The sequence below is a fragment of the Meriones unguiculatus genome, chromosome 8, assembly GCF_030254825.1.
Source record: "Meriones unguiculatus strain TT.TT164.6M chromosome 8, Bangor_MerUng_6.1, whole genome shotgun sequence".
In the NCBI taxonomy this organism is placed as follows: Eukaryota; Metazoa; Chordata; class Mammalia; order Rodentia; family Muridae; genus Meriones; species Meriones unguiculatus.
In genome coordinates this window covers 52,963,556-52,976,927 of record NC_083356.1, presented here as the reverse complement: position 1 = coordinate 52,976,927, position 13,372 = coordinate 52,963,556, and the positions used below count along the sequence as shown (strand labels likewise).

General features: G+C 37.9%; 1 protein-coding gene across 1 annotated transcript in view; it reads right to left on the bottom strand.

The window, feature by feature from the left end:
• Positions 1–13,372, bottom strand: part of Csmd3 (CUB and Sushi multiple domains 3) — a 1,323,831-nt gene that overhangs the window by 169,494 nt on the left and 1,140,965 nt on the right. Inside the window, exon 36 of the mRNA XM_060389430.1 lies at positions 6,937–7,061. Within this exon, the coding sequence (XP_060245413.1) occupies positions 6,937–7,061 (125 nt within the window). The remainder of the gene's footprint in view (positions 1–6,936; positions 7,062–13,372) is intronic.

Here is a 13,372-nt window from a genome sequence, read left to right as displayed (position 1 = left end):
ATTGTCTGGATCCTATTCCTCCGTGGCCTGGCAAGGCCACATCACTGGGGGCGAGTGATCAAAGAGCAGACAACTGAGTTCATGGCAGACACAGCCCCTGCTACCCTCACTTGGAGATCGACATGGAGACTGAGCTGCTAATTGGCCACATCTGGGCAGGGGATCTAGATCCTCTCCATGCATGGTCATCAGTTGGTGCATCGGTCTCTGCAGGACAAGATCCTGGGCTAAGATCCTTTAGCTTTGTTGGTCTCCTTGTGGGACTCCTGTCCTCTCCATGTTCCTCTAACCCCACTCCACTCTTCTTCCATAAGACTCCCTGTTCTCTGCACAAAGTTTGGACCTGAGTATCAGAATATGCTTTGATCCTCTGTTGGGTGGAGCCTTTCAGAGGACCCTCTATTCTAGGCTCCCATCCTGTTTCCTAACTTCCACCACTTCTGGTGTCTCTCCTGTTTGCCATATGAGATTTAAGCATATTCCCTAAGGTCCTCCTTAGTGTTGAGCTTATTTAGGTCTCTAGACAGCTAATCCTATATTATACAGCTAATATTCATTTTTAAGTGAGTGTATATCATGCCTGTGTGTTTCTGGGTTACCTCAGTCAGGATGATTTTTTTCTAGTTCCAACCATTTGCCTGCAAATTTCATGATTTCCTTGTTTTTAATAGCTGAGTAGTGTTCCATCGAGTAGATGTGTACCACAATTTCTGTAACCATTCCTCCATTGAGGGACATCTGTTGAGGTTATTTCCAGATTCTGGCTGTACAAGTAAAGCTGTGCATGAGCATAGTTGAGCAAATGCCTTTACTGAATGGTGGGGCAACATTTGGGTATATGCCTAGTGCTCTTTTCAATTTTCTGAAAAAATGCCAAATTGATTTCCAAAGTGGTTGTACAAGTTTACATTCCCAGCTGCAATGGAGGAGGGTTCCTCTTTCTCCACATCCTCTCCAGCATGTGTTATCATTTGGGTTTTTGCTTGCAGCCATTCTGATGAGTGTAAGATAGAATCTCAGAGTTGTTTTGATTTGCATTTCCCTGATGACTAAGTATATTCAGCATTTCTTTAAGTGTTTGTCTGCCATTCAATATTCCTCTGTTGAGAATTCTCTGTTTAGCTCTGTATCCCATTTTTAATTGGATTCCATGTTTTGTTGATGTCTAATTTCTTGAGTTCTTTATATATACTGGATATTAGCCCTCTGTCAGATGTAGGGTTGGTGAAGATATTTTCCCAGTCTTTAGGCTGTCATTTTGTACTGTTGCCACTGTCTTTGTTTTACAGAATCTTTTTCAGTTTCATGAGGTCCCATTTATTTATTTATTGTTTTTTAACACATGTATTATTGTATTTGTGTATTTATAGTAAAAACATACATAATGATATCTTATTTTAGAACAATTATTTACCTGTATAATATATATATATATATATATATATATATATATATATATATATATATCGTAATTGTAGATCTTAGAGCCTGAGCTGTTGGTGTTCTGTTCAGGAAGTTGTCTCCTGTGCCAATGAGTTCTAGGCTCTTCCCCCCTTTTTCTTCCAACAGATTTAATGTGTCTTGTTTTATGTTAAAGTTTTTGATCCATTTGGAATTTACTTTTGCGCAGGTCGCTTTTCATTTTTCTGCCTGTAGACATCCAGTTAGACCAGCACCATTTGTTGAAGATGCTGTCTTTTTTCCATTGGATGTTTTGGCATCTTTGTGAAAAATCAGGTGCCCGTAGATGTGTAGGTTTATTTCTGGGTCTTCTATTCGATTCCATTAATCTACCAGTCTATTTCTATGCCAGTACCATGCAGTTTTTATTAGTGTTGCTCTATAGTACAGCTTGAGGGAAGGGATGGAGTTACCTCTACAAGATCTTTTATTGTAGAGAATTGTTTTAGCTATTCTGAGGATTTAGTTATAATTTTGATTTAAAAATATCTCCAGTAATAAAGTGCATATGGGGAGTTATTATTGAAGATGATAAAAGCTCCTGCAGAATATATAAGAGGCAAATATATTCATTTCATGCTATGAGATTTCCAAATGCTCAACTCAGGTTCTATTTTCCGAGTGGAATCATTGAATTTTGTATTGGCTTTGACATGTACAGTTTTGAGGGTATTTGCCTAAGGTGAGTAATATATTACACAGTTTTCCTGTAGATATTTTATTAGTTTATTATGCATGTCTAACTCTCCTGATTAGTTCCAAATCCCCTGCTTGAGGAGGTGTCCATTGATTTTTCTAAAAATGTTTACCGAGGTTGGAGTGCCAGTCCCTGCAGTAACTGCCAGAAGAATCTTGGCCACTGTTCTCAGCAGCTTACAGACAATTAGCAGATAATAAGAAACTCTGATTGGTGTTACAGTAAGAACACATAGGAGAAAATTTAACCTTTTTATCTAGTTCATAGAAGGTTTTTCACAGAAATGTACTTCAGACAGAAATGAGAATAAGGCGAACAAGGAGAGATTCTTGATGCAGTCTCAGGCAGAGGAAATCAAATGCACAGGAAAGCGGATGCCACTGAGTCACAGAGATAGATATTGTGAACACAACAAAATGAAATAAGTGAGAACCGAGTGCAGAGGGACAGCTGCTGTTGAGGATTTACAGTCCTCACCAGCAGTCAAGGAAACACAGGTGCTATGAGTAAGAAAGTGATAGTATAGGGTTTTAATTTTCAGAAGTGCTTAGTTGGTTGTTTGGTTGGTTTGTTGGTTAGTTGATTGACTGGTTTCTCACTAATTTTGTCAGGAATAGACTGAAGAGAATATGTCTGGAACAAGGATGAGAACCACTTTATCTTCTGTAGTAAAAATGCAAATGGAAAGACATAGAGACTTGTGAAAGCCAGTCTTGGCACAGTTTGTTAGACCCAATATTAGACAGAATAATAATAAAGATTTCTGGCTTGAAAACTGAATGTGGTTAGAAACATCTGATATAGAGAATGATAGAGAAAACTAAATGGGTCATGCTGAGAGAAAGAACAATGGAAAAATTATTTTGATAAAGAAATCATAAAATTACTATTGAAGAGCTTAGCTGAGAACATCCAGTGGCTACTTTAGATGGTATAAAGCTGGAGTTAAAGATGTGGTCTCTCTGGAATGGCCCAAACACTATTATTAATTCTTCTCATCTTTCAAGAAAAAGGAGCTTTTGTTTTTATTCTGTCATTGTTGTCATTTGTTTTTGTTTTTTTTAATCTGTTATTATTTGAGTAATCCTTGGCTCCTAACATTTACTGAGAAAACAAAAGTAAAGACTCTGCTAAGAGGCTGATATAATCAGAAATAAATGGGCCTCAGACTCTTAAGAACACTAGTATCTGAATAATGGCTTGACATTAAAGAAGAGACAAGGATAAATGTAGAAAAAGGAGATTCAGGTGTAAGAAAGCTACTAAAAGCCATGACACTGTTGATGTAACAACTAAGGAGGGAAGGAGTATGTTGAGAGTGACAGGAAAATCTGTAATGGTAAGCTGTGTTGTCTCAGTGCACAGATGAGCAATGCAAAGGATTTAATCATGCAGGTGTTCATGGAAGAGCAGCATGATTAGAGCATTAGGTACTAAAGCCACACTGCAAGGTATCGAAAAGAAGACATGATAGTATGGAAAATATGAGTTTTTAAGATTATCATTTTAAGGTGGGATAAAAATGAATAAGCTGATAACATGTTAAGTACACCCTTCATAACCTTATGAATAAATGAATGAATTAATAAAAGGTTAGATATTTATTCTCATTTCAGAGAAAAACCAATCTTGAACTCTTCGTTGAATCAATTTTTTTCAGAGTGTGTATTTGAGAGAAATCCAGAGAGGGCTCAAGAGAGGAAGGAAGGAAAGAGGCCTTCCTTGAGCATAGTAGAATATACATGGTATGATATCAAATTAATAGAAAAGATATTCACAGTGGAGTAAAGGCTTAAGTATGAATGGGAGAAAGGATGGAATCAATGGATGGGCTAACTAAAACTAAGGATATATATTTTTAAAAAGTTTTGTGAAAACCTACCTCATTGTAATCTAATTATGTATATAGGTATGAATATATGTGTGATCAGAGGTGTCAAGCATATGATAACAATATTGCTCCCAGAAAATATGAGTTATTAAACCAAAATTTTACCAGCAGCTATGGTACACCACCCTAAGAATTCCTAGTCATGGAGAACCACTTCCAAGGCCCTTCTTGATTAATCACAGAACTCGACAATATAACCCCATATCTGAAGACACTTTGGCTTATGTACGTAGAGACATCAATCTAAGCCTGAGTTGGAAGGTACCATGCAACTGTATAGCGTTCATGTACTGAAACCATTCCATGCAGGGCCCTGGATGCAGAAAAACCATCATTTTTCTGATTCAGCACTGAATTCTGCATGCTATACTAGAAACCTGCCTGAAATGATGTGTCCACTGTTGCAATATTGCTGTGGGGATTACTGGGTTATCAGCCATTTTCCAGGAGAATTGCAGCCTGTTCCTGAGAGGGAATTTGTGCCTGAAGCTATGAAACTAGGGTAGGGTAGGGAGGTACTGGCACTAATGGGAACCTACTCTTGTTTTACTAATTGTTCATGTTGTCAAACTGCCTTTTAAATAGTTCTATATGCCCATTCAGAAAATCTTGTTTTGTTTTTTTCAGTGATTCATGTATAGGCTTCACATCTGTTCAAAGAGCAAAGACTAGGTGACTATGAATGAGTAGGTGTGCTCAACTGTAGATAGGATATCAAATTAGGAAACAATTTAAAAGCAGGTGAAAGAAAAGAATGTAAGAGCCAGATGAAAGTGAAGATTCCTGTGAAATGCCATCTTTCTAAAGAGCTCTGTTGGATAAGGTTGAAGTCTGCAGTATCCAGATAGCCACACTGAGCTTCATCTATATTATGGTGGACTTCCTTTTCTCAGCTTGGTTCTAAAAGTACCCCACCCCAACCCCCTCAGCCTTCAGGGAAGATCACAGGCCAGACCTTTTCCTGATGAGGAAACCCATTCAACTAGCTACTATTCCTGGAAATACTCACATTATATGCTAATAAAATGCCTTGGTGTCTTGACTTTCCAAAAGACCTTTGACTTTACCTGAAGATTCTCCCACCTATAGGATAATTAAGTACCTTATTCTTGGGACAGGACCATGCTACTGCATATAAATGAGGTACTGTGCCACTACATGTAAATCAAGTGTTCCTGATCACCTCACCCCAGTGAATCAAACACATTCACCCTCCAAATCCCTCCCACTGCCCAAGGTTTATAAACCCCTGATTTCAAATAAACAGACTTGCTGTCTGCATGCTACATGGTACCACTAGCTTTCTACTGTGGCCAACTGAATGTCCTGAGTTCTCCTAGGAGAGGGACGGCTCCCTGCCATACCTGGGGAAGCACCACCCAGTCTCCTCAGGGTTGACAGGCCACAGTAAGCTTCCACCCTTTAAAAGGTGTCACCTGAGGCTGTGTCTCACTGGCCTCTGTCTGGACTGCAAGCCAACCAGGCATGAGATCTGCTGTGCTTATCACAGCAGCTTAACTAAAAGCTGTAACACTTGGTATCACCATAGGCTTCGGAATGTAGGAGCTTCCATTGCCACATGCAATCTTAATTCTAAAGGAGCTAAACTATAACACCCTGTGGAAAAAAAATGCTTTCTATACCCCAGCCTAGCCCACACAAGCCTCACCTTAAGGCACTCTAGCCACTCCTGAGAGGAACAGAACCCTGTTCTCCATCTGGAGAAATCCAGAACCCCACTGAACGAAGAGCTACAGGTATGGATATGATGGAGGCATTACATACATAAACTCACAGCAATAGTAATCACCTACATGAGACTTGTACACGATCAAGACCCACAAGATCCAGTACTGATGAAGGAGAGGCTCCTCAGGTTCTATACATGACTGACAGCTATTAAAAATTGATGGCCACTAAGAAAATGTAGTCAATGATCTTTATGGGTACGGCTGCTGATTGCTTGAGGTTGCTGTAGTAGATGTTTCACACCCATGGATATCTTTAACTTTTTAAAAATTATGTTTCTGTATTGATTTGTTATTCTTTCTCTTCTCTCTCTCTCTCTCCCTGTGTGCATGTGTTTGCGTATGTGTGTTTAAACCTTCCCAGTCCCACAGTGTACATGTGAAGAGCAGAGAACACTTTGCAGCAGCTGGTTATCTCCTTTCATGTAAGAGCAGGGGTCTAACTCCAATTGTTAGGCCTGGCTGTGAGTACCTTTATTTGTTGAGCCACTTAGCAACTCTGAATTTAATGGTCTGAAAGTATAACATTTAGTTTTGTGCCATCATTTGTCATGTTGTGATGATAATACCGACTATTTGGGTCTTTCTTAGATTATCTGCATGATTTTCTATTTTGAAGACTCATGCCTTTGAGAGGTGATTATATCTCGAGTCTCTGACCTCTTTAATTGATTAATCTACTTGTGGGTTCATAAGTCATTGGGCTATTCAGAGATAGGAAACTTTGAGAGATGGATCGCCTTAGAGTGAGTTACTGGAAGCATGTCTGTAGAGAATTCATTTTTATCCTAGCCTTACCTCTTCTAGAATGGAAATTATTTGGGCCAAAGATAACCCTACTGGATTTCTGATATACATATCCCTTGATCTTCTTATCTAATGATTCTGTTATGTATAGCAGATTTTTTTTAATTTTGTTTTTGCTTTTATTTATTATTGTTTGTCTTCTTGAAAACTGGATTTGTCTGCATCTTACTTTCAGGGAAAATATTAATAATGAATGTATTTCTATTAAACTTAGTCATATCAATCCCAACTATTTGTTAAACTTTAAGAAATAATATTCATTCTGTCATTTCTGAAAATATTAATTTCAAAAATAAAATGAAACAATAAGAAAAAAATATAAATATCCTTACTTGTATGCCAGCTCCCTCTGGCACTGTGATCTTCCAAACACAATTCAAATTGTTGTCATAAGGCTCAGGATATCCAGGAGACAAAATAGTCCCTTTGCGCTTAGTTAAAATTCCCCCACAAGGCACTGAAAGTAAAACAGCATGAAAGCCAGTTAATTCTAATGCAAAGGATTAAAATAAGAGAAAAAGTCTCCAACACAGAGCAGCCTTGTAAACAAAACCACATCATACCATGTTGTAAGACTCAAGCATACAACAAAAAGGCCTACAGAAATTAATTATACACCATCGATAGAAGAATACATAAAATAATACAATTATAATTTGTGTTACTATCCCTAAAACTTCATTGACTGTATTTCCCCCACACACAAAATGAATAACATAAAATAAATCAGTGCTTACATACATAGAGCATTTTGATCTACTATTTGAAGTCATTTGGTACCTCCTTTATTATTTTTGGGGGAGAGTAATAGGATCTTTTGATAATTACCATCGATCCTAGTAGTAATTACGTCCACTCTATATGATAAGAGTTCTATTTACTGTTTTGTTTAAATTTATTTAAGACTCTAATAGCCCAAACAGACTATAAAACATTTTTTCTTCATCCCATTACTAAGGAAACAGAGTCATGAAGAGGTTAAAAGATATCACAGTAAGTGATGAACCTAGAATTTGCATCCTGGGTTTAGAGTCAGAGTTCGTGTTCCTCATTGGAAGGAAGATATTACAAGTGGTTATTGTCAATTTATCTCCTATAAAGGAGGCTCCAAGCACTTTCCAAGTGTATTAGATAAAAAGGCCTCATGTCATGGATGACTTCATTCATATTCTGGGCATTGCCTAATTCATAACTCATGAGTCTTCTGTCTGTTTGAGAATGTTCCTCAAACTCTCAAAGTCATTGGAATATAAATGTCTTAATCCAAGAAATGTAAACACTACTGATTCCAAAATGTTTTTTTTTAAATGTAGAGTATTGTCTACATAAAGAAACTAGTCCTTTGATTAAAATATATATAACAATTGACAAATTATATTTCCTTTGGTTGCTACTGCTATTATTTAGAATAACAAGGTACTCTGCTTGTTGAACATTTTTCTAGCTTACCCATAATAGTAGGAAATGAAATTTATCTTGTTTGTAAACACACAGGTATACCTACCAAGCCATTTCTCCTTCACATACATGTTTAAAAACAATTTTAAATAAATGAGTCAGAGTTTTATGACACTTCTCAAGTCAAATGCAAATAAAAAAATAAAATGAAACATGCTGTGTATGAGAGAGAAGTGGAGAGAAAGAGAGAGGGAAACAGAGAATAGAAAGGGAAGCCTAGGGATGTCTTTGGGTATCTTGCTTTCTCTCTCTGCCTTACATCTTTGAGACAGGGTCTCTCAGTGAAGCTGATGCTATGCTACCTGCTATGCTAAGTTCTCCAAGCACTTAGGTTGTAAGAATGTACAAGGAGGTGTCTATGGAGTAGGGGCTTGGATTTGAAGAAAGGTTCTTTTCCTTGTAAACACACAGTTGTACCTACCGAGCCATCCCTCCTTCACACACACACACACACACACACACACACACACACACACACATTTACAAAACAATTTAAAACAAATGAAATACAGTTTTGTGACACTTCTCAAGTGAAGATCAAAACTCCAAGGTGCTTGCTTGCTCAAAAAAAAAGAAAGAAAGAAAGAAAAAGAAAAAGAAAAAAAAAAACTACAAAAAATTAACAAAGTCATTTTTTTTAATTATTTTATTTTATTTATATCTTTTGTCTGTGTGGGTATAAACATGTATGTGGATGCCCTCAGAGTCCAGAAGATGGTGCCAAATCTCTTGAAATGAGAAAGTGAAGTTACAGGAGGTGTGTGTGAGAGGGTGCCTCCTCTGTTAGAGCTGCACACCTTCCTCCCCCGCTGTCCCCCTTTCTTAAGAGACACCCTTGTAGCCTTGGCTATCCTGGCTGTCCTGGACTTCGTTTGTAGCCCAGGCTGCCCTCAAATTCATAGCCATCTGCCTGCCTCTGCCTCCCTTAGTGCTTGGGATTAAAGGCATACAACACCATGCCAGGCTGTAAGGCTGCATCAGGCACTTTTTGTTCTCTTTCTCTCTCTCTTTTTCTTTTTTAAGACATCAGTTTTGCTTTGTTTCTTTAGGTTATTTACTTAGTACTTATACTGTGTTCTGCCTGCATGTGTGCATTCTGGCCAGCAAAGAACACCAACTCTCTTTATAGATGGTTATGTGGTTGCTAGGAATTGAACTCAAAACTTTTGGAAGAGCAGCCAGTGTTCTTAACCTCTGAGCTTGAAAGAATCAGGCCTGACAACCCCCACTCCCACCCCAAAAACCACCATTCCCAGGATCTAGGCCATAGGTCACCAATTCCAGAAAGAAGACAATGGAGTCCCCTACCCAAGGAATAGCCTGGAGAAAAACAAGCAATATTTAACCATCACCCCTAACAATGGCTAATCAGTGAAGACCTGGAATTTAGCCAGGTCTTCTTTATAATAGGATGAGTAAAACAATTACAGTTTGGCTTGGCCCTCCTGGCAAACAATTTCCTCCTGGCAACCAATATTTGCTAAATGTCAGTCAAGTATAAAACTGCCTAGCTGGAATTTCCCAAAGCTTAAGTGAGAGTATGGGACTGAGCTCAAGCTTGTAATAAAAAAAGACAATATTACATTTGCGTCAGAATAGACTCCTTGGTGATCTTTGGGGTTCTTGAGACTTGGACATATCAAGCCATCTCTCCAGCTCATGTCCAGACTTTATCTGTCATTTTCTTTAGACTCCGTTACAGATGGTTATGAGCCACCACCATGTGGTTGTTGGGAATGGAACTCAGGACCTCTGGAAGAGCAGCCAGTGCTCTTAACATCTGAGCCATCTCTCCAGCCCCCTCATCTGTTGTTTACTATTTTGTTTTGGCCAAAATGAGTGACATTTTTATTCATGAGAAGATTTTCAAATTATTAAAGGATAGAGCATCTTTGCATATATACAAGCATGTATATACAATTTTATTATTAGCTTTCACATTGTGGAACATTTTCTGTTTGCAGTCTTACTTCCAGAGATTATTTTTTTATATATTTAACACTTTATTTAATTTTATTTTTTCTTCACAGTTTATTCTTTATATAGCCTGATTGAAGTCCCCTCCCTCAACTCCCCCAACTCCTTCCTCCCTCCCTCTTCCCCCTTTCCCCTTCCCATAATCCATTGAAAGGGGGAGTTCTGTTGTTTTCTTATACTGCATTGCTGGGATTAAGCACAAATTTAATTAAATTGGTCAGAAAGTATTTTGCACCTTTAAAAATGTTAACAACTCTTTTCTAGGGCTCAAAAATATCTTGAAAGGATTGAAGGAAGAATCATAAAATAAATATTTGATCCAAAAATAAATAAATCTCTAGGTAGATGGTAGATAGATGATAGATAGATAGAGAGACAGACAGACAGATCAAAGGAAGGCAATTGGCTCACCAAATACTTTCTGGTCCTCAGATAAATTAAAGCACTGTATTTTTTTCTTGCATCTTTGTACTATTCTGCCACCTTCTCATTTTCTTTGCCCAACATATTACATTCATCATAGTACTGACTTCCCTGCATAATTTATATGTAATATATACTCCCAAATTTCCTTCAAAAGGATCATTCTAAGGTTATAAAAATGACACGTTGCTTCTCCATGAAAAAAATCCCCATTTCCTTAATCTGACATATAAATACACTTCATTTCTTTACCCTTTCTCCTTTTAATTAATCAACATGGTTCAGTGACTACATTTATTTCCATATTTTGTAAACACCAAATGTTTGCCTCTAGCCAGAACTCCTCCTTTAACCTGGAAATTGTCCAGTCAGCATTTCAAAATTCGTATGTCCAAACAATACCTTAAAAATCTCCCCAGCTGTTCTTTTCTCCCTCTCAGTAGATCTAACCACCACTCAACATGATTTCAGGTTATAAAACTAAGACTCATCTTGATATCTGTTTCTTTACTATCACATTTTATATTTCCATCTACATTCTGTCTCTCAACAAATCTTGTTATCTCTCCCGTAAAACATATACTTGGACTAGAATTACGTCTCAGCCTGTGAAAGTACCACTTTATGACCTGAGTTCAGTCATAGAACCGAGATTAAAATAATGCAGATGTGCTTTACCCCAGCAATCTTATAGGTGGGACAAATTAGAGGCTACAGAAATTATGGGTGTGGCCAACTAATGTGCTTGAGACCCATGCAGCTAGAGGGAACACACCCCTGACACTGCCTGGAGGTCCAAGACCCAGAAATTAGATAGCACAGGATAGAACCAAACATGATTAGTAAAAACAAAACAAAAGAAAAAGTCAGTGAAATTATTGCTAATGATATTCTGCTATACTCATTGGTGCCTACACCAATTGTGCTCAGAGAGGCAAACAGATCCAGATACCCACAAACATGGGTATCTAGGGGGTCAAGAATTGTAGGAACCAGATGGATCAAGGACACAGAAAATCCTACAAAATCAACTAACCTGGCCTCAGGGGCTGACAGAGACTGCACCAACCACCTGGGGTTATGCATGGGTGTGATGAAGGAGCAGTGAATGGTGGTGAGGGGTGGAGCACAGAGAGGAGGGCAGCTTTGAGACTGGGAGAAGAGAAGGGAAGGGAAATTGTGGTCAGGATGTAAAAAATAATATTTTAAATGCACATGAATTGGCCTGCATCTGCCATCATATTATTCCTTCCTTTATCAGGACATGGGGCAGATAACAGGTCAGAATATCACAGGCCTGGAGTGTGCAAAGGAACAGCAGCAACAAAAGAGATAATGCTTCAAGGATGAAAACAAGTAGAAACCCCTGAGATCATCCTCTCACCTCCACAAAACTACCTTGCTATGTGGAAACCTGCACTCAGACATGTACGCTTGCACAAACGTGCGTGCACACACACAAGAGAGATAGATAGGTAGGTAGGTAGGTAGATAGATAGATAGATAGATAGATAGATAGATAGATAGATAGATAGATGAAAAGTATATCCTGACTCTTAATAAATTTCATTTCCACAATTCTGATCATCCTATGCAAATTGTCTTTGCTTTTTACCTTCACTACTGTGACACATGTATTCTGGGTGATATTTTAGAAACATATTAAGATCATTTAATGTTGAACTCAGTGACTCCCTATATTATATAATTTTCACTCAGCATAGCTTTATCTTTGTCTCATCTCTCTCTAAACTATCTCTGAGCATAGTGTTCCATGGGAAGTGGACCTTCCCATGCTGTGTGTGACTTTGTCAGGATAAAACGTAAGAATTTTACTATCATTAAAAGAAAATACAATTTGTCTACCTTCTCCTGCTTATTTCAGAATTAAAACTATACTTCAAATGAATATTGATAATTGCTATATAACACTATATCAAACATAGTGTTACATAAATTTCTTGACTGTATGTAAGGATGAACAAATGAGCCAATCAAAGATTAGAGCTGAGGTCATGTTAACAGGTGCGCACACACACACACACACACTCACACAAACACAGCCCTTCATAAATTTCCCACAATAATAAAAAGATAAAATAGATGATGTCATTGCCATGGGAACCCTTTACGTGAAAGTAATTCTGGCTATGGAAGGAAAACACAGGAGATAATAGTGATGGGATTAGCCGCTAATTAAAGGCTTTTCCCCTAAGGGAAAAGGGAGTATGGCCTTTTCAAAGGAGACCTCCCACTGACTGAAGAAGCCCTTCTACCCCTTCTACCTAAGGCCTTGTATTGTAAAAGCTATTAGTAGCTGCAAGGGGGTTATTTGAATCTCTGCATCTCTGCAAAGGACAGCCATAGGGGTTCAAGACTGAAAAATTTAAAAACATTGAACTGTAACAGGGTCAACTTTTAAGATGAATGCTCTGTATCCAGCCTAACTTTTATTACTCAGTTTTACAGTTTCTATAACTTCAAATTGTTATTAAAATGTCAGGGTAATTTACCTATGAATTCTGTGGATTCCAGCTTTGTACAAAATTCCAGTTATTTACATGCCAGCTGCTTGCATTTTCCCAATCTTTTTTTTTAAATCTATTTTTGTGTGTTTCACCTGCATAACTTTCTTAGATGTGAGTAGTTTTAAAGTTCAGATGATGATCAAGAACATGACTATGCAGAGCAAAAGTGAAACTGGACTGCATGGACTGTGTGGTAAGGTAGCTAAAGTTGTTAGACCTCTACATGCATTCAGGAAATTATCGGTTTTGTTGTTGGTTTTTTGTTTGCTTGTTTGCTGAAACCCTATCATTGAACAGACACTCACTGCTCAGCTATTAAGGTCCTCTTGGTTGAGAATAAAATAGTGTAATAGCAGGAACACTCAGATGGACTCAGTAGGTT